General features: G+C 38.6%; 1 protein-coding gene and 2 pseudogenes across 25 annotated transcripts in view; all 3 read right to left on the minus strand.

The window, feature by feature from the left end:
• The window catches only part of LOC126621361 (disease resistance protein RPV1-like), a 193,196-nt gene that overhangs the window by 88,314 nt on the left and 82,200 nt on the right, over nucleotides 1-22,682 (minus strand). For 6 of the 25 annotated variants that reach the window (XM_050289804.1, XM_050289803.1, XM_050289815.1 and 3 more), the window contains 2 exons: nucleotides 12,566-13,073; nucleotides 11,391-12,424 (listed from right to left, as the gene is read on the minus strand). In XM_050289804.1, the coding sequence (XP_050145761.1) occupies nucleotides 11,391-12,424; nucleotides 12,566-13,073 (1,542 nt within the window). The other 19 variants (XM_050289802.1, XM_050289827.1, XM_050289829.1 and 16 more) reach the window with 13 other exon arrangements.
• Nucleotides 1-22,682, minus strand: part of LOC126621359 (disease resistance protein RPV1-like) — a 249,955-nt pseudogene that overhangs the window by 59,149 nt on the left and 168,124 nt on the right.
• Nucleotides 305-21,426, minus strand: LOC126621431 (chloride channel protein CLC-e-like; annotated as a pseudogene).

Below are 22,682 nucleotides of genomic sequence, written 5' to 3' on the forward strand. Positions count from 1 at the left end.
CCCACAGCTCCAAGTAGCGGCAGCACAATACGATAATCTTGTGTCAATTCAAAAAGCAACAGACTCCTGCAACACTAGCACCCATTCCAACCTGAAAATGGAATCTCTCCGATTGTCAACTCCATCCAGCTTTTGGGATACCTTCAGAATTTAGCAGACAAATACCAGAAAGAGAAATAATATATTCACCGAGAAAAGTTTGGACTTTTCAAGTTTACCATGGAGAATGATATTATGTACACTCCATATCAATTGTCAAAAGACCATTCGACACTTTAGAACTAATACAATTGCAGGAAACACATTCTACTTCTAAAAAGAAAGGTATTTGCCCCTGAAGGTAATGGCTATAGATTTCTGGATAATAACATTCAAATGTGACTTTTGTTCTCAGAAATTATCAAAAATAGGAAGAAAAAAAACAGTATATCAAGCATACTAGTTGAACATTGCCAGAACTGATGAAGTATAGGATTGGACTGAGAACTGCAGAACGGATGAATTTTCCGTATGCCATTCCTGTTGCTGCACCAGTAAAAAGTGATGGAGCATAGTAGCCTCCAACTAATCCAGAGGCTCGACACAACGAGGTTGCACCTATCTTGACCACTACCAACTGAAGAAACTGATCAGCTGAGAGGCCTTTCTCAAGTGGTCGAGATTCCAGCAAAATGTCAACATTCTCGAAACCCCGATAAAGAATTTCTGGATATGTCAATGCCATCAGCCCAATAGCCAAGCCACCCACGAAAGGGAAAAAAAAAATATTGGTAGGCCAACGGTCTTGTGAAGATTGTCAACAAATACCAACATGTACGATGTGCACTATGATAAGGTTAATGAAACCAAGCCACATAGGACACCCAGCAATAGATATAGCGGAAGCTCTGAAAATGATACAAATACGTCTCATTATTAAAACCGCAGCTTTAAACAATGACTTGAACATCAACCTCTACATATACTAAAGGTATGCCTGAAAAATTCATCCCAGTAGAGTGAATAAACTAGTGTTGTAACACAATCATATATGAAATTAACCATTTGGAATATGCAATGTAAATCAACTACCCAAATAATGGGAAAATTCAGAAACCATATTCAGTAAAGGCAAATCACATTACCAGGAGCAAGTAAATACTCCGAGATTACGTACTGATGCCATAGTCAATTGCAGAAATTATTTAAAATAAAAGAACCATTTTTTGTTCACTCGGCACATAAGTTTTTATATATATCATTTTGAAGAATCAACAGATAATAGATAGTGTACCAGCAGGTGAGCCGAAGTCATAGTATGGGACCTTAAAGGCTGGTTCAGAACAAAGGCCAGCTTCTGAAACTACAGAAGCTATCACAGCACTAAGTATGACCATAGAAGTGGTAATCACAAGTGAAAGGTGTTCGTGGTGGAATTCTCCGTGGAGGATATCTCCTGTCCGACGAGCACACAGCTCCCCGAGAGGTTTGGCGCCGGTTGATGTTTTTCTGTCGGGCTCCTGCTTTATTGACGGGCTTGTCGGGCAAGGCTTGTCGGGCAAGGCTGAAAGAGAAGGACATAGTTAACTTTGAAAGGTGCCTTTGTGGGGTCTTAGATGTAGGCCTTGAGGCTCACAATCAAGATTAACTTATATGTATTCAGGCGTGCCACTACCATCTTCAGTATGGCAGATGTAGAACGGATGTCTGAGTTAATTATATATTCGAAAGACTATATTTAGTTATTGACAAGTGCCTTTGTGGGGCCTTAGGTGTAGGCCTTGAGGCTTCCCGTAAATAACTAATTTAGTATTTGAACATATAAGGTTCCTTTTATGTATTGGGTAGATCTTATCACCATCATACTTCTGATTACCTGAACTTAAAGAGCATCATGGATCCAAATAGATGCCTTTGTGGGGCCTTAGGTGTGGGCCTTGAGGCTTCCCATTAGAACCCATTACATTCTCAATGTTCTTGTCCGAAAAGCAAGATGAATCCAAATAGGTGCCTTTGTGGGGCCTTGAGTAGGTCATGAGGCTTCCTATTAAAACCCATCCCGTCCCCGGACGTTATATGATAATCATAATATCACAGTAATAAAACTAAGTGACGGGTAAATTACTTGCGCCCCAAGTAACTTTGGACTTCTTGTTATCAAAGCTTGTAGAGGATGGGTTAAGTCCACATCAGGTTCTTTTTTATGCCTTGAGGCCAAGGACTTTTAGGATGATCAAATCTTATGTGCCCGAGGGCTTAGAACTTAGACCTGACTTGAACCGTGGAGACATATTCAAATCGAATCTAAGCCCTAAGAGAATCCTTTGATAACCATATTGCTAGAAATAACTTGGATATATCTTGTAATATTCAACATGTTGTTAAGGTAATGAATATACAGACAAAAACAAAGAAGGTTGGGCAAGGTTTAACCTTGTCGGGCAAGGCTGATCGTCTTGCAAGAGGTTTGAAAGTTTAGGAAAAGGGTAGGGAGATGAGTTTACAAGAGGAATCGATACTACAGCAAGAGTTGAGCAGGGTAGCAGAGCTATTACAAAAGTGTTATCCCGAAATGGATGAAGGCTTGGGCTGACTACAGCTTTCGTTTTGAAGGCAAATCTGGCTTTTGAGCAGAGTTTGTGCTTGTATTTGTTTGTTTGAGTGTCTTTGATTCTGACCTCTCCTGCTCCTTTTATAGATATCTTGGCTTAGCATCATATAGCAACGATCCTGCCCGAATGAAATTTGAAGGGTAGTGACTCATCAGCCATTTTACTTGTACTGCCATCGAAAAGTACTTTTTGGGCTGGATAGCTGGCTGGTCTATACCACTTGGCTTCTAGGTAGGTAAGCAAGTGGTCTGCATCTAGTCAGAAACGGGCTTCTCCCATCTTCTGGACTTCGGCTGGGTTCTGACTGGGCCTCTGAGTACCTTCCCCTTTTTAGGCTGCTTCTTGGGCCAACTTTCCCCAAGCCCAAAGTTTAAGTTTTGATCCAAACAAAAGGGATGAGGAATTAGGTGGTGATGGACTCTACGGGAAAGAAACAACCGGAAACAGCTGCATTAAACCCTGTCAAAACAGAACAACAATTACAATTAGGGCATACATGTATTGATAATGACAACATAGATATACACAAAACTGAATACCAACCAGAAGCAATTCCAGCAGCCACATGAGAGAGCCTTCTTTGTGAACTTTTATCAAACACATCACCAATACCCTTGGCTATAGAAGTTCCAATCTCAACGCTAGGACCTTGGGACCTAACGAGTTCCCAGTCCCAAGTGTGACACAAGCAGCAATTGCCTTGACAAAAGGACACGATGCTGCCTTGAGACCATCAAAAACCGAAATAGACATTCCCATTTTCACTAATAAATTCTCTCCTTTTTCTCCTCCTTGCTCATTGCCATTTTTATCTTGTGAACCATCCTCAAGAGCATCTCGAAACAAGTTTATTATGGCAACAATCAAACTGTTAAGGGTAATAGAGGATTACCATATCACATTGTATAGTGCAGTGTGAAAGTTAACGAGAACCATTCTTCACATACTCAATCTCTCTCTACAAATTCTCTCTCTCTCTCTAAATCTCTTGATTACTGCAAGATATTAGACTTCTGCACAAACCCCCATAAGCTGGAACCAGAATCACCTGCTTCTACGTATCTCCCATGTACTCCTTTCTCAGCCACGAAGCTCCCCGTTGCGGCATCCCACCCCATAACACATCACGTATCTCATGAACCTTCCCATTCATGTCAAAATCTCAGAAAAAGCTCAAAACTTCATGTATAAGCAAGCAAGAAAAAAGCAAAGAAAAAATGGGTAATGAGTGACGGAACCTGAGGTTCCGACCCAAATTGGAAATGGGGGAGTAGCCCGACCCCTTACAAGTTAATGTAAGGTTCCTTAACTTTCTGATGTGGAAGAGTTTTTCATAACCTCACGTGCCCCTCACATGTTGCAGGACTCAAGCCAAACAGATGGACAACACACATCCTAATGCATCTCATGAACATTTACAATTTGTGTAAAATTTTAGATAAAAGCTCAAAACTTTGCAAACAAGCAAGCAAGAAAAGGAAAAATGATCAATTGAGTAATGGATAAAAATCGTGCAGTTCCCTTGGCCACGGCCTTGTACTCTGTTTTCATCTTCCCCTTCTTCTTGTTCTTCTGCTTTTTCATCGTCATCGTCATCGTTTTGTTGTTTTTGTTGCTGGGTTTGTTGGTTTTGAGGGAGGGAGAAAGGAGGTCTGAGAGGCAGATCTCTGCCATCTTCATCTTCCCCTTATTCTTGTACCCAGCACTGGCATTTTTGGTGTTGATTGTTCTTGTTTGGGTGTTTGATGTGGCAGAGAATAGGAGGAGGGCTTTTCCCGACGGTGATGAAGACGGAGGATGGAGAGGCCAGGGGACATAAATGGCGGTGGAAGTGGGCGTTGGGGAAGCGCCGTATGCAGTCCAGGCCTCCCATTAGCTGCTACACCAGTTGAGCCAACTGTTCAGTCCAATCACGACCAGCTAATGGATAAAAGCCTGACAAAATAATTAAGTAATATTCATATTAATATAAAATAATGTTTGTATTCATAGCCTACCGTTTACGCACATGTGAGCAACTGTTCTTAACATTTGCAAATAAGAAGGTGCAACTATTCATACTAAAAAAATAGTTAGGAGTACATAAATTGACATGTACTTGATAAAATTTGAGAAATTCGTCTTAGTGATTGAGACATTTTTGCTACAACAAAAGAAGCTCCCATAACGGAGTTGCCCACTTCAATCTAAAGTGGCCGATGACATACGCCAAACTAACATATACACTTACAAAAAATGGAAACTAGACAAGGTTGTAGCTCCAATTAAGAATGCATTACATTATGTGTCAATATTTACTAATTACATCAATTATTAAGCCGGTTCTTTGATTTTGATTTGAAACATAGTACTACTTCAAAGATCCCCAATGTTTTATCTAATAGAACTTTCCATGCACATCATGTAATGCAAGAAGTTTCAGGGACTAATTAAATAGCGAAAATGAGGTGATGACAAAAGGGATCAATCAAAATGCATTCATTGTACCGACTAATGAAGTTATTTAAAAGGTTTATAATCATATTTTAGAACGCTATTCATTGATCGTCTCCTTAAAGAAAAAGAGGATATGAAACCGATGAAACGTGAACACAACACCATCGTGGACATGAGTTGCTTGTTGGCCATGATAAGAGTAGTTAATCTATATGGGTGTGTATAAATTATCAATTAGGTTTCATTTTTAGATGGATTTACAAAACGATGCCTAAATATATATATACGATTTACAGTCTGATAATATAACATGTCAAATATCCGACAAACAAATGACTCTGATTTCTAAATTGTAGCTTCCTTCTCAATCTCGCATTAATTTGCACCTTTCTATATGTGCACGTTTTTGTTTCCCCACTTTGTACAAGTTGACAAATCGAAAACATAAACTTGCTAACCAACTCTGATTTCTAAAGGGATGTGCTATCCACACATCATTTTTTACTTCTCACACTCCCCTTGTAATTTATGTCCGTTGACCTATCCGATCTGACGACCGAAAATTAATAAGGGGTGCGTGAGAAGTAAAAATGGGTATGTGGATATCACACCCCTTTCTCAATTGTATTTGTTGTGGTAGTACCTTATGGGCCGGGCTCATTAGGACCAATGGCAATTTTGAAATATCACACAAATACAATACCATTTTTGTCACAAAAAATCAAAAGGAAAAATCATCGTTTTTCTACCCCAAACTATTGGCATCGCTCACTGTCTCCATCGTCTTCTGATTTTCCTCCGAATCGAAGAAGAAAGGCAACCAAATCATGGTCCTTCGAATTCGTGGTTTTCTGATTCTTCCCGGCGCTCCTTACGCGTACTGCAGCCTGATGGTGCGGCGCTCTCGATTGATTCCATGGTCTGATCTTCCGCGAATCGCAATCCGACGGTGGCGATGGCGTCGACGCAGAACCAATCGGCGAATGTGGATCTCTTCGATGCGTATTTCCGACGGGCCGATTTGGACCGCGATGGCCGGATTAGTGACAATGAAGCCGTCGCTCTCTTCCAGGGCTCTGGTCTCCCAAACAGGTCCTTGAGCAGGTACTCTCTCAATATATATATATATATATATATATGTATGTATGTATGTATGCTTGTGTATATATGTATAATTGGATGTGTGTGTATGATTATATTTGTGTAATTGTAGTGGTTGGTCGGGATTTGATGCTGGTGGAACTGTATTCCGAATCGGATTGATTTTGAATTTGTAGTCTAATTGTAGTTGAAGTGGTAAATGTGAGCTCGGGATGTCTTAATTCTCTTATCTTAGCTGAGATATTTATTTCGTGTTAGTATAACTGCGGAATTGATGTTCAAATGGTAGAAAATAAGTAGATGAAGAATTTATACTACTGTTAGTGAGGTTGAGAGAGTTATGTTATCAGGTCATTAATATACCTTCTGGTGTATCCGTTCAACCTGAGGTGGTAAGCAGACTTTAGAAATGTGTTATATGACCCAAGGATTGATCGAGGATTGTTTATTACATTAGAATTGTGCAGTAGTGAAAATGTTCTTGGGTCATGATCATATCGACAAATAGGTTATTGAAGCTGTATGCTTGTTTTGCTGAAGGAATTTCCGTATAAAATGATAACCAGGGGCATATTATGTTAAATATTGATTATATGAATGCACTTTCTCATTAGCTTGAATTGCTGAACATAACAGGCTCAATCAAGCATATTTTTCTGCGAGATGCTTTGCTGCTGGATGTTCATTCTTTGCATGATGTGTTCGTATTTTGATGTAAAAACTTGCACATGCCATAGATATTTTGTAGGTATAAATTTTTATTTGTGATTGGGAGTAATCTTTTGCTGGCCAATTGACATACAAACATCCATAAATATATACTACTAAATTGAGTCATGTCTAAATGTGCAGTCTAGATTGATAGAATGACTACCCATCATGCCACATTATCTTTGATGGAGCGGTTTAGGGAGGGAAGCCCTCTTCCAGCCGTGCTACCAAGCAATGTTATGTTTGATTTATCCAATATTTTTCAACCTGCAAATAATTACTCCAATGCAGGCAATGTAGCCTGGAGACCTGCTTCTGGTATTCATCCATAAAACAAATCACTTTTATATTTTGAAACATGTCTTTCTTTGATGGAGAATAGTTTCTTATTTTTCACTTTAAAAGGCTTTCAACAACAGCAACTGATGCCTGGTCTTGGTGCTCGGCACATGGCACCCCCAGCTGGAGGAAGGCCACCGAAGACAGTTGCTCCTTCTCATGCTGAGGAAAAGCAGCAGGCCAATTAGCGGAAACCCAGAGTACCAGAATTGGAGAAACATCTTGTAGATCAACTGAGTACAGAGGAGGTTAACTCACTGAACTCAAAGTTCAAAGAAGCAACCGAAGCTGATAAAAAGGTACTTAGAACTTTAATGTTTCCCCAATTTTCTCATCTTGAGCAGCGAAGTTTTGTGTGCATGTTACTTCCTGATAAGTGTTGAATCATAACAAATATCCCGGAGACTTGAAGAAAGAAATCTTGGATGCTAGTGAGAAAATTGAATATTTCCGGGTCAAAATGCAGTTCGGCCATCAAACTTGTAATGTATTTCTTTTTTATTTCATTTCTTTGTGTATGCATCTCGCTTTTTCTTCATTCTTTTTTCCTTTAGCTTGTAGCGCGACGTATAATTTTTCTCCTTAATTTTGGAACTTCCTAGTCCTATTGAAGCAAAGAGCACTATAGTTTTATCGTTGTTACAAATTCGATGATTGTATTATTAAACTGGAGATGTGCCTTTCTTTTTTCAGCCTTAATTTGCTTTAATTTTTTACCCTCTCTAATAAAATTTGTTTCGCTGATCTTTGTTTGGTGCAAACAAGAACACTAAGTTTTGCCAGTGTTAGTCTAATCGGGCCATTCATATTTTTTGCTCATTGCAATTCAGCCACCGAACAATCGCATATTTTTGTCGTGTCAAATGTTCAAACAATCGCGTTTGGTCGTGAGTTTTTTACTTTGCCCTGGCATGGTGTGTTAATTAATGGCTATGTTTATGATATAAAGGTAAACCAAGTTTTAAAGAAAACAAATAGGCTATTATACACTTGTCCATAACTAGCGCTTTATAATGTATAAAGCATAAACAATACCAAAATAATAAAAGCCTTGCCTATTTGTTGTCTTATTTCTTGGTCAGACAAGTGGGCTATCAAATTACAAATTTGCCTTAAAAAGTTTTTCCTAATTACTTTCATTTGCTTCATACTCATGGTATATGCCCATTGTATGCCGAAGATGCTGAGAAATTCAAATTTGGTCATGTGTTCATGTCGAGGGGACCAAAAGTAGAAGAAGAAACAAGACAAGATGATGATTCCAAAGGTGGTGGATCAGGAGATGAGCCTCAAGTTAGTGGATCAAGTGATGACTTTCATTTGCTTCATACTCATGACTTGATCCACTAACTTGAGGCTCATCTCCTGATCCACCACCTTTGGAATCATCATCTTGTCTTGTTTCTTCTTCTACTTTTGGTCCCCTCGACATGAACACATGACCAAATTTGAATTTCTCAGCATCTTCGGCATACAATGGGCATATACCACATCTTTCCACCTTCATATCGGAAGCAGAAGCAGGTTGTCCTTCAGAATCTTCAAAATCTTCCGAATCTTCAGGATTTTTAAAATCTTCAAAATACGGGCAGAAGACAACAGAGGCCTCTTTGGCAAGTTTGTAAACATCAGGGGAGCAATTTTTTCCTACCTCTTCACTTCTAAAGGCCTCATTCCACACATGCACGTGATGTTGGCCGTCATAGGAGCCTTGGATAATGTACTTAGAACTGAACAGTTCATGGCTTTCACCCATGAATTTGACAATGAAATTAGCTTTTACCCTCCAGGGTTTATACCTCACATTTGAAACACAAGAAAGAACAACAGAGAGAGCGAACCAATTTGGAATTTCTTTTCCTGGACATGCAATGTTAATCTGAGGCCAGGGATTATGAAGCCAGGAATTGTACTTTAATGGCGCAACAGTTGCCATTCGCATAATTGCAATCTGTGCTTCATCCATTATGTTGCTCCTTGAATTATTATCCAATTTTGGGCAATTAGTAAAGACTCTGAAACAATAATTAGGTTTATCCCAACCTTGTGTGAGTGTTGTCCTTGAACTTGACACTGTCTTCAGCGACGTGCAGCCTTCAGCATTAACATTACATAGCACTGGGAGCTTTGGTATAGATTGAAGCTGCTTGCACCAGCATAATTTGAGTATAGACAACCGAGAAGCTTGTTTGATGCTTGCTGGTATTTCCAATATACCGCTGAAGCTGAGATCTAGTTCTTCTAAAGAGAGAAAACCAACGGAGCTGGAAGGCAAATTTTCAAGTCTCCAACACCCATGAAAGGAGAGACGTTTAAGATTGGTTAAACTGTAGATACTTGTTGGGACATCCTTAAGTTGCTTGCACCAACCAAGGTTTAAATCTTGAAGCCTATTTAGATTTCCAATTGACGAAGGAAGCATTTCGACAACTGTGCCTTCCAAACAAAGAGACACCAAATGTTCCATTGGCTCCAAGATTTCAGGGAATTTGGAAAATCTAGAGCAACCTTTGAGATCAAGACTCTCAAGATATTTCAAGTTACAGATTGATGAGGGTAGCTCTGTAACTACTGTTTGAATTAATCTTAAGGACTTCAAATGTTCCATTGGCTCCAAGATTTCAGGGAATTTGGAAAATCTAGAGCACTTGGTGAGATCAAGACTCTCAAGATATTTCAAGTTACAGATTGATGAGGGTAGCTTTGTAACTGCTGTTTGAATTAAACTTAAGGACTTCAAATGTTCCATTGGCTTCAAGATTTCAGGGAATTTGGAAAATCTAGAGCACTCGGTGAGATCAAGACTATCAAGATATTTCAAGTTACAGATTGATGAGGGTAGCTCTGTAACTGCAGTTCGAATTAAACTTAAGGACTTCAAATGTTCCATTGGCTCCAAGATTTCAAGGAATTTGGAAAATCTAGAGCACTCGGTGAGATCAAGACTCTCAAGATATTTCAACTTACAGATTGATGAGGGTAGCTCTGTAACTGCTGTATGAATTAAACTTAAGGACTTCAAATGTTCTATTGGCTCCAAAATCTCTGGAAAGTTTTCAAATTTAGAGCACCTATGGAGATCGAGATTTTTCAACTTACACGTGCTACTTGGAAGTTTCTTAAGGTAACTGCAATGCCTTATATTCAAGTAAGAAATATTTTCGTTAGACCAAACTGATTCTGGCAACTCCTTTATACCACTGGCTTGTAAACATAAGTATGTAAGATTTCCTGGCATCTTTGGAAGATACTTGAGACTGGTGCAGAATCCGAGTTCAAGACGAGTAAGCTTGTCAAGATGTTGAAAATACGAAGGAATTTCAACCAAACTGTAACAGCAACGAAGATTTATGTGCACAATCTTTGGACTCCTAGAGAGATTTGGAACTTCAGTTAAATACTCACACTCATGCAAATCAATAACTTGTAAGTTGGCAAGTATCTGCAACAAATGAAATAGAAATATAAAGAATTAATATAATTTCTACACTTGATTTGATACAAGAATTAAAATAGGCATATAATATAATATACCTCGTCTTCTTTCCAAAACCTTTTAACTTTGCTACCTCGCATACGAAGCTCAACTAGATTTTCCGGAGAAAAAGTTGACGGCAAAGATTCCAGTGGATAAAAAGGCCACTCAAGATAACAAAGAGAATCGGGAAGGTCTAGAGAAGCGGTCAATCGGCCAACCGAGCTTAGCATTTTTAGGTTAGACATCTTTTTGAAGTCTGCACGTTTCAATGGTTCAAACCAACAAACCTTTATGGCTTCAACATTTGGAGTTTCCTAACAATTAGAAGAAAGTTTAAATGTGAATACATATGTTTTCAACATGTTAAAATGTAACGCACATTTGGAACAAAGAGTATTTGCCATGGTAATGATGTACATGTGTCTTAGTCTAGTCAAATATCCAAAATAATTGTATCCCCCTCTACTTGTCTAAATAGACAAACATTTGTTCAAGTTCCAAACACTTCCTAACACAATAAGTATTCAATCAAATTCCATCTTTTAACAATCTCACTTCTTTATTATAAATTAGTTTTACTTTGTTCTGTTATCATCTGAAGTTTGTAATTTTTTTTTTCTAAAAAAGAAAAGAAAAAAATTGAATGAATTTGACTCCTACCGTGTTACTCTTTAGTATGCGATAGACATCCTCGTCAGCGAACAACCTATTCCGTTCACCAGGATCTTTAATACATTGTTCTTGAACAATTGTCCTTCCCATTTCTTGTAGCAAATCGTGCATCTCTATTATGCCTTCCCTTCCCCATTTTGAAACAATTGATATGAGAGACATATCAATGAGAATTCTAATTCCGGTTGTCCCAAAGAATCCACGAACATCTAACATTCGTTTTACCATATCCACATCCTTCCCTTTATGAAAACATGCTACATCTAGAAATATCTCCTTCTCATTTTTTTCCAATCTATCATAACTTATTCTCAACACTTTCTGGATACTTTCACTAGGAAATCGTTTCAGTTTGTTGAATTCATCTTCCCAGTCTTCTTTGCTCTTGCAATTGAAGAACAAGGACCCCAGAACTTTAAGAGCCAAAGGAACGCCTCTGGCATAATGCACGGCCTTTTCTGCCAACTCTTTATAATCTGTTCTACGAGTACTGTTATTCTTGAAAGCATGCGAACAGAAGAGCTGAAGAGCGTCATCCGGTTTTAATAGCTCAACCTCATAGATATTATCCTTTTCAACAGTTTGCCCAAGTGTGCCCCTATCTCTACTTGTGATAATGATTCTACTTCCAGTGCCATACCGAATACGATCGCCAGCTAAACGTTCAATTTGCAATGAATCACTCACGTCATCTAGAACAATGAGGACCTTTGTACGACCGAGCCTTTCTCGAACCAAAGTTGATCCTACGGGCAGAACTTCTTCCTTTAATAGCTCCTTAAGAAGTGTTTTTTCCAAGTGATCTAGTCCACCTGCTTGTTCTGAGTTCTCCCTAACATTCTTAAGAAAACAAGAAGCTTCGAATTTAGAAGAGTGTATGCGAAATACAGCCTCGGCAAGGGTGGTTTTCCCAATACCACCCATGCCCCAAATACCTACAGTGATGCAAGCGTCCGGTGAATGAATGCCTAACAGCAATTCGATCTGCTCGATGCGTCTTTCAATTCCAACAAAGCCCTTTAAATCGCAGGATGATTCGCCACACAATTGGGTCCAAATATGATCGACAACTTTCTGAATTAGATCTGCCTCCGTCCTGGTGTATAGATGTATATGATTAGGTTGAAAAGCAGTAGTTAGTCTTAAATACGCTTTACCAAATCTTAGCACATATCAAAATGTCACAAGTTTAAAGAAAATTTATAACTTTAGACAAGTTAAAGAATGAGTTAGTTACCCGGATTTGTTTGAATGATCAAACCCAGATAGATTGGCTGCAGTCGTCAAAGCATCCCTCCACTTGTGCACCTTGTCGATACTGTTAGCGAATCGTTTTTCAAGTTCATCAAATGCATCTGCATAACTCCCGTGCTGTTTTCGTACATCAGATGGATCGATGTCGTAGAATACGGGTATAACCATCCGGCCTTCTTTGTTGTTGCATTTTAGTATATGCACAAGCTCATCCAAACACCATGTGGAAGAAGCATAGTTTTGTGAGAAAATGATCACCGAAATGGTGGATTTCTCAATTGCTTCTAGAAGGGCATATCCGATTTCTTCTCCTCTCTGAAGTCTATTATCGATGTAGGTTTCAAATTTCTTCTGAAGTAAGGCAGCATGAAGATGGCTGGTAATACCAAGGCGGGTGTCCTCACCTCTGAAACTGATAAACACATCATACTTTTCTCGACGTGGGGGGTTATCAGCAGCGGATGATGAAGAAGAAGCAATGTCCATAACCTCTAGTTTTCAGAAACGGCAAAAAGATGTAGTTGCAGAGAGATTAATTGTTAATTAGAGAGAAATAATACTACGACGTTGCATCGAATTAAGAGGATGCAAGAGGGGGGAGAGAGAGACTAGTTCAGAATTTACTTGAACTGGCTTTTGACGACATGCACAAAATTTCAAAGGCTCGAAATCAACGAGTGAGAGATACGAAAGTGGAAAATGGGGCACATGATAGGACCTATTATCTTTAATAACACTATAATTTAAAGAAAGATATTCATATATTTGCAATCTTAATATGAACAACGTCATCTCAGCATGTAAAGCTACTAGTATTTGAAAACCATAAAATGAATAAGTGTAAACCTTTTCTCCTTGCTTTGCTCCCCTCACAATCAGTATCATCATCGTCACCTGATCGATTCCTGCAAATCAAGTTTTGGTTATGTTTCATACAGTCAAAAAACAAAAATCAGATTATGCATATACCAAAAAACACCACACAAAAAGGAAGGGCCCTATGTGAAAAAGGATGCAAAATCAACTTGAGACCTCTTTCTCCTGTTCTCTTCCTTGTTTTCTTTTTCCATTTGCTCTCTCTTTCAATCTTTTGTACTGAAGCTTTTTCAGAACCTGTGTTAAGAGAACCGTTGAATCCAAACGTCAAAAGGAAGACAATTGATAAAGATGCAAACAAAACAAAGTGACACCGGTGACAGGTCACCAGCCAAGAAATTAACAGCAGACATAACAAAAATTAATTAGCAATTTAAATGCCAGCATAACATAACACCTAAACTTATTAATTAAAAAGAAATGACAAAAAATACAGAAAGAGCCTTAAACAGTATCAATAAACGCTGACTAACCTCTGACAAGTTACCAATTTGACGAGGGCTTATTTGCTTTCTCCGGCTTCAAAATAATATCCAAAACAATTACTTTATTGCATCATCAGCATCAGCAAGAGCAGCAGCGGATGAAGAAGAATACGAAGAAGAAGAGGCCAATATCCATAACCAACCTCTAGTTTTCAGATCCAGGAAGTAGTAGTTGCAGAGAGATTAATTGTGAATAGAGAGAAAGAGAGAGAGACTGGTTCAGAATTAAGGAGGATTCAGCAAAGCAAACGAGAGAGAGAGTGGTTCAGAATTAAGGAGGATCTAATGAAACAAAAGAGAGAGAGAGAGAGAGAGAGAGAGAGAGAGAGAGAGAGAGACTAGTTCAGAATTTACTTAGAATTGGCTTTTGAGGAAAAGCAACGAGTAAGAGACGACCAGTTACAAAAGTATAAAGGGAGCACATGGGATGTGGCCCTCCCTTGCGCGTTTTGCGTCCACGGTTTTGAATCGGGAATGCTAGGATAAATTTGTAAATTAAATAATATGTTATTATTAAAAAATGAGCATGTATATTAATATTTAAGTAATAATTTAATTATAAATTTCTATGTCATTTAGTTTATAAATTTAATATCTCTAGCATTACTCTTTTTCCAATTAGTTAGTCACCAATTTCTTCTAAGAATTTTCCAAGCACTTTTGTTTGAGGATATTTTAATAAGGTGTGATATCCACACACCTCATTTTACTTCTTACACACCTCATGTTAATTTCTGTATGTTGATCTTCTTCATTTCATCTGATCCGATGGTCGAAAATTAAAAAGGTGTGTGAGAAGTAAAATCGGATGTATGGATATCACATCCCTTTAATAATTTTCACACAAAAAGTGCACTTCACATCACACTACAAAATCTTGGAAGGCAGAGTGAAACTCTCCATAGCCTCTCTGGGCTCGAAAATGGTAAATAGTCGTGACTTGCCACCATTTGTTCATTTAAAAAAAAAATATATATATATATATATATATAGTTGTTGATTGAATAAGATTTGGTATCTGACCTTCCAAGCACAGGTGACAGATCAAGTCATTTGACTATGAATGATTTTATGAATGAAAAATCATTAAGTCTCAGAGACATTTAGTTTGATATCAGCATAATGTATTACAAACTCATTAAAACTATCAACCTCATCACCATGTTATGATAAGAATCAAACTAAACACGTGAAACCCCACCCCAAAAATTATGAAATTCCACATTTTACTTAAAGGTTTTCAAATTTTTACATTTCAGTCCCTCACTTCCTACCCAATCAGGATCCTCTTTTTAGATTTCCTCTCCTCTCATTGCTTGCCATGAGGCAGCCCACTAACTCCTCCTTATCACTCTATCTCATTTTCCTCGAGTTCACTCTCTTTCTCAGCTCACTCTTCTCTCACTTTCACACTCTTTCCCTCTTTCTTCCCGATTGAACCCACACCCACGCACACCCATAGGGACACCCCCGACGATGACACACCATCACCACCACCTTCGTGGACCTCCCCTCCCTCTCCTTCAAGACATAGGAACGAGGCTTACGATCCGCGCTACGAGGCATTCCCATACCAGTGACTTTGTGTCCCTCTCTCCGCTTGGACATTCTTGTAATAGCACATTTCGCTTGTATTCTGAATTAGATGTCTGCTTTGAACATGTCATGCATTATCACTATACTTTCATTGTAGGCAATTGAATATTATTATATTATTTTAAGTAGTTTGAACAAAATTTATATGCATGTTTCACATGTTCTCAGCATTTGCATTCATAAATGGCTTGCATCACCCTCGGGTGTCGGTCAGCACGTGACTATCCCGATGTCCCACGAACATCGGGATCGGGGCGTGTCAAAACAGGTCTTAATAGTTATTCATTAATAATCAATGGGCTAGTTTGCCACTACTATTTCTGAAGCTATCGAGAGGTCATAAGATAGTCCATAACTCCGCCTGAAATTATGTGTCTTGTCCCAAGTAAGCAAGTCATGATCCACCATCACTCTCTATCCATCTAGGCACCAAACTAAGCAATAGACAGATAGAGGTAGAAATTGGGAATGGAAAGCAAGCAAGGGGGAGAGAGTAGTTGCCCGCTGAGACAAGATCAGTTTGAGTTCAACAATTGTACTAGTTGACCTGACTTACACGAAGGTTACAAAAGTTCTATATGCTCTGGACAATCCGACGGAGATGTCGAATACAAAAAACGGATAAATGAAATTTCCCAACTCAAGAACCTTACTTTCCTCGTATAAAAATTCAAAGCATTCCAACATATGAAGAAAGACAAAATAAGGGCACACCAACATCAGTTCATAACTTTCATTACAGCTGACAAGTCACAACTCACAAGTCATCCCTTACACACTTTATGTACAAAGTTTTTTTTTCTATCATACTAGTTTCAGCTTTGATCAACAGGCCATCCAATGAAATTTAATCTTGACAAAGATAGCTAACCTACACCTGGTGAGTCACCGTAGCACTCAGTAACGTATCAAAATGTACACGACTCTTTAATTGAAGATGAAAGCAAACTAAAATATGTATAGCCTTTGATAAAATGTATATGTATATTCTATATATATATATATGTGTGTGTGTGTGTGTGTGTGTGTGTGTAGGAGTGTGATTTACAGGAAGTTAATGAACAATTGATGAGCCCGATAAAATTATCTCTTTGTTGGCGAAATGTTTTGAAGTCGAGAAGACCTCATTGGTGAAGTTTGTAAGATAGCATTAATGCAAAAGTTTGCGACCGTTAGTAAAAGATCTAAGACAAATACATATGTTGTTATTGGTTGCGATAGAGGTGGGTATTATTGAGCCTCTAAAACTTCACTTGATGAAAGAAAGAGAAACTCAAGATCTTGGCTCATAAATTGTCCATTCGAAGTCAGGAGGAGTAAAAAGAAACGTGAATAATTTTGGAAGCTAGAGATAAAAAGTTTGTTACATAACCATGAACTTTCGAATGACATGTGTGGACATGTGTGGACATCCTTCTATTGGAGTTTAAAGATAAGCCTGAAAAGTTGCCTCTTACTCAAAAAGAGAATACCAAAAGGCAAATTTATGAATTTCTTGATACTTCTACTCCCTCAATTCTTAAACCTAATGTTAAACCTCACAAAGGTCATCTGGTAGGGTCCAAAAATAGAAAAGAATCAAGCTCTACAAAGTGTAGTCCTTTAAAGTTTGAAATAGTAGAGAAGACTTAAGACAGATATGTCATTATTTATTTATTTGTCTTTTGATATGGTCATGATTATTTATATATACGTTTAACACTTAATGTGCATAATGATTTGCCAAATAAACTTTTTATTAATTATATATATACTAAAAGGGAAAATAACTAAAACACCGGTCGTTTTATAGTGTTCTCCCTTATTTGCCCTCGCACTTTAACGCTAATTCCTATTGTGTCCCTGCTGTATATATTTTTAATTTCTTTCTCTTCTTTATCCGTTCTCTCTTTCCTCTAGCTCGATGCTCTCCGCCAGAGAGTCTCTGGCTTCTCTCATTCTCTCTCTCTAAAATACCCACCCTCTAAAACTCCTTCTCACCTCTCCTCCTCCGAGCCACTTTCTCTATCTAGAACTCACTCGCCACTGCCTTCTCTCTGATGGTTCAATAGGCCGTTGACGACTTCTACGATTTCGGCGACGGCCAGTCTCGAGGTTGGTCTTAGCCAACTCCTCATAAGCTCAGGCACATTCTACACCTATTGCATCTGAAGATCTGCCTCAAATTTACGATTTTCAGTTCAAATCCTAAATGGTGCGTTTTCCGACGAATTTACAGAGGCGGCGAGCTCAATTCCGGCCAGGTTCTGTCAAATTAGGTGGTAATAGGCCACTCGAGGCTTGAACCAAAGGAGGAGAGGAGTAGTTGTTTTCATGGAAGGAAAAGAGCAGCAGCAGCGGAGGAAGAGTATGCAGAGGCAAACGTGGAGGAGTCGTTGGGGGTCATCAATGAGAAATGTACTGTTCCAACTAACACACAACCATTTGTTAATTGAACCACTGATACGACAGGCTTTGGTTTTGAGTTTCAATTTGTTGATTATTGCAGGACGATAGGTAGAGAGTGGCACTTTTCTTCATCAGTTGCATTCCAAGCATGCTTTGGGAGAGGTATAGAGTCTGTATACCTAGCTTTTTATATTTCAATATACAAATACTTCCCAATGGAACCGCAAAATTGGTAACAAACACCTTGACTGCTGCATGGCATACGAAACCAACTATGCTCATACATATTCATGGGTTTCTTATAAAACATTAAACTATGGATTGCTCCTTTGCTGCTTGAACACATATTCGTCATTAAACTATGGATTGCTCTCCTTTGCTACTTGAACACATATTCGTTTTATAAAGATCATGTCTGTGAAATGTCAATTTAAATGTATGTGATAGTGACTGTCTTAAACTGATATGCTCATATACATCGGTAATTCGTATTATGTGTTATAGTGGACAGCTTGAATCCATCTTTTCTTTGTTTGACTTGCTAATTTTTCTTTATTTTTCAATTGCATATAGTGCAATTCACTCTGTTTTAAATTAGTGGTATATTGAGGTAATTTTGAGAGGATATATATAAAGCACTCTCTTTGTATTAGTGTGGGTGTATGGTATGTATGGCATCGGATTAAAATATTACCAAAAGTTGCTCCACTTCTATCCCTTTCGTGTTTTATGTTGAGCTTCTGCAGATACTTTGTTAATTAAAGCACTCTTTATGCATTGCTGTCACAAGTTTCAACGAAATAATTTATGACAAGTTCTCCTTCCGTTTCAGGTTTGTTACAGACCTGGTTTCTTATGCTCGGAGTAATGAACTGAGGATCTTTGTTAATCTCGGCATGCTTAAATATATTGGTACTATGCATGTATATATATAGATGTAATATGATTATAAGAATATAAACTCTGTTAATCTCGGCATGTTTATGTGTTATAGTGGACAGCTTGAATCCATCTTTTCTTTGTTTGACTTGCTAATTTTTCTTTATTTTTCAATTGCATATAGTGCAATTCACTCTGTTTTGAATAAAGTGGTATATTGAGGTAATTTTGAGAGGATATATATAAAGCACTCTCTTTGTATTAGTGTGGGTGTATGGTATGTATGGCATCGGATTAAACCTTGAATATTACAAAAAGTTGTTCTACTTCAATCCCCATCGTGTTTTATGTTGAGCCTCTGCAGATACTTTGTTGATTAAAGCGCTCTTTATGCATTGCTGTCACAAGTTTCAATGAAATAATTTATGACAAGTTCTCCTTCCGTTTCAGGTTTGTTACAGACCTGATTTCGTATGCTCGGAGTAATGAACTGAGGATCTTTATTAATCTCGGCATGCTTAAATATCTATAGATGTAATATGATTATAAGAATATAAACTTTGTTTATATGGTGTTCTAGACAAACACAGCAGTACTGCGCCTACGCTTGAGAGACCTTTTTAATTTGATTGATTTCAGACGTTAGACTTTGTCCATATTGAAATTATCTTTTGAACAGTGAGCAACCAATCTTTTGATAACAAAGAACTTAGCTATAAAATCTAACTTCTATAACCTCTGTCTTCTATTGTATATTTTCACAATATAACACCCACAGCATCACGTGGGTCTTTTTGCTAGTAATAGCTTAGATGTGTAAAGAACACGTGAAGATACACATTTGCCATGGTTATCTTGGCTTCCCTTGGAAACTCTTTTCCATGAAAAATCCATTCCATCACACATACCACAGGATTCATGCTCAACTTCAATATCTATGTATTAATAACTTACAGTTTACGTGCACGTGAACAACTGTTCTTAGCATTTGCATGTAAGAAGGTGCAACTATTCATACCAAAAAATAGTTAAGAGCACATAAATTGGCCCTAATAAAAAATAGTTAATTAGCATTTGCAACTAATCCAGGTTTTTATATGTATCATTTTCAAGAATCGACAGATAAATGATAGCGTACAAGTAGGTGAGCAGAAGTCATAGTATGAGACCTTAAAGGCTGGCTCAGAACCAAGACCAACTTCTGAAACTACAGAAGCTATCACTGCACTAAGTATGACCATAGAAGTGGTATTCACAAGTGAAATGGATGAGGAATCAGGTGGTGATGGCCATAGGAGACTCTACGGCAAAGAAACAACCGGAAACAGCAGCATTAAACCTTGTCAAAACAGAACAACAACAATTACAATGAGGGCAAACATGCATTGATAATGGCAGCGCAGATATACACGAAACTGAATACCAACCAGAAGCAATTCCAGCAGCCACATGAGTGAGCCTTCTTTGTGAACTTTTATCAAACACAGCACCAATACCCTTGGCTACAGAAGCTCCAATCTCAACGCTAGGACCTTCGGGACCTAACGAGTTCCCAGCCCCAAGTGTGACACATGCAGCAATTGCCTTGAAAAAGGACGTGATGCAGCCTTGAGACCATCAAAAACCCAAAAAGGCATTTCATTAATAAATTCTCTCCTTTTTCTCCTCCTTGCTCATTGCCATTTTTATCTTCTGAACCATCCTCAAGAGCATCTTGAAGCAAGTTTATTATGGCAACGAAGCTCCCCGTTGCGGCATCCCACCCCAGAACACATCATGTATCTCATGAACCTTCCCATTCATATCAAAATCTCAGAAAAAGCTCAAAACTTAATGTATAAGCAAGCAAGAAAAAAGCAAAGCAAAAATAGGTAATGAATGACGGAACCTGAGGTTCCGCCCTTATAGTTGTAAGTTTATGCAAGGTTCCTTAACTTTCCGATGTGGTACAGTTTTTCATAACCTCACGCGCCCCTCACATGTTGCAGCACTCAAGTCAAACAGATGGACAACACACATTCCTATGTGAGCCAATTCTTTAACATCCTCACAACGAATGACAAAACGTAAAGATCACTAGCAGACTACAATGCTAATGCATCTCATGAACATTTACAATTTCTGTAAAATTTCAGATAAAAGCTCAAAACTTTGCAAACAAGCAAGCAAGAAAAGCAAAAATGGACAATTGAGTAATGGGTAAAAATCAAACATACAGAGTAGTTGAAGAGGACGACGCCGATTCCGGTGAGCAGACCCACCAAGCTCGACGACAGCACTATCGTCCAGTTCCCTCGGCCACGGCCTTGTGCGCTGTTTTCATCTTCCCCTTTTTCTTGTTCTTCTGCTTTGTCATCGTCATCGTCATCGTCATCGTTTTGTTGTTTTTGTTGCTGGGTTTGTTGGTTTTGAGTGGGTTTAATAGTTCTTCTAGTGTTTGACGTGTACCCAGCACTGGCATTTTTGGTGTTGATTGTTCTGGTTTGGGTGTTTGATGTGGGAGAGAATAGGAGGAGGGTTTTTCCCGGCGGTGATGAAGACGGAGGAGGAGGAAAGGCCAGGGGACATAAATGGCGGCGGAAGTGAGCGTTGGGGAAGCGTCGTATGCACGATCACAACTGTTCAGTCAAATCACAACCAACTAATGGATAAATGCCAAAATAATTAAGCAATATTCATATTAATATAAAATAATACCCGAATTTCCTTTTCTTTTCTTAATAACCAAATCAAGAGTTGTCCGTTGTTTTAATAGTAACTTATTAAATATAGTCCATCTTGATTGGAACGGCACGTACCACGCTATGTTTTCGGCATACTAAAAAATTTTTCATATATGTGGAACTGAATGGCAATATGCCATTGATAACATAGATGGAGATTATGTTTACTTTGCATAGAATTTTTTTGTTACTAAATGTAGTTGGAATGATGGTGAAATTTGAGTGATGTATGCAATTTGGTGTATTGATGTACACAAGATAGCCGCACAAGCACATACGAACATCTTCAAAGGAGATGTCAAAAGATAAGTGTTAAATGTTAATTTAATGGCTGACGTGACAATGTCATATTTTTTTTTTTTTTTTTTTTTTTTTGTCGAAAGATAGAAATTTATTAAGATTAAATACGAGCGGTTACATTTGCATCCTCTGCTAAAATATTGAACAGAAACTCTGGACCTAACAAATCCCAATCAAAACTCCCGTCATGCTTAACAGCGTGCGCCGCCACCGAATGAGCTGCACGATTGCACTGCCGAGGGGTGAAGCAAAACCTCACCAACTGGAACAAATCCGCCATCATCCAAATGTCTTGGAGATAGATATCAAGAACCACATCAGTCGTGACCTCCTGATTAATCATTTGAATCAAACCTTTTGAGTCCGATTCAACCACCAAACTACCCCTAGATTCCAAAACCCGACTACTAAGAACCATCTCTAATCCCTGCCTGACCGCCTCCGCCTCAGCCATTATTGCAGCTGCAAACCTTTGCCCACCCACCCCGCCTACGAGCTTGGGAAGCCCCGCAAAATCACGAAGAACCCACCCCACCCCACCCACCTTTGACTTATTCCGCCAGGTCGCATCACAATTTAATTTCAAGACACCAAAACTGGGTTTTTTCCACTGAAGCCGATCTGCACCCACTTCCCCCACCCCTAACTCCCGCTTAGTCCATTGTTCCCCCCCATCCACTACCGTAGGCTCTCGAAACTCACCCACCTGCTTGTACCACAACTCCACTGCAATATGCGGCTGGATGCTACTCCCATTAAATACCGCTTCATTCCTACATTTCCAGATTCGCCAAAACCCGAACACCACCTGCTGCAATAATAATTCCGCCTCCTCCTCCTGTCCTAGTCTCGT

This window comes from Malus sylvestris, chromosome 5 (assembly GCF_916048215.2).
Source record: "Malus sylvestris chromosome 5, drMalSylv7.2, whole genome shotgun sequence".
In the NCBI taxonomy this organism is placed as follows: domain Eukaryota; kingdom Viridiplantae; phylum Streptophyta; class Magnoliopsida; order Rosales; family Rosaceae; genus Malus; species Malus sylvestris.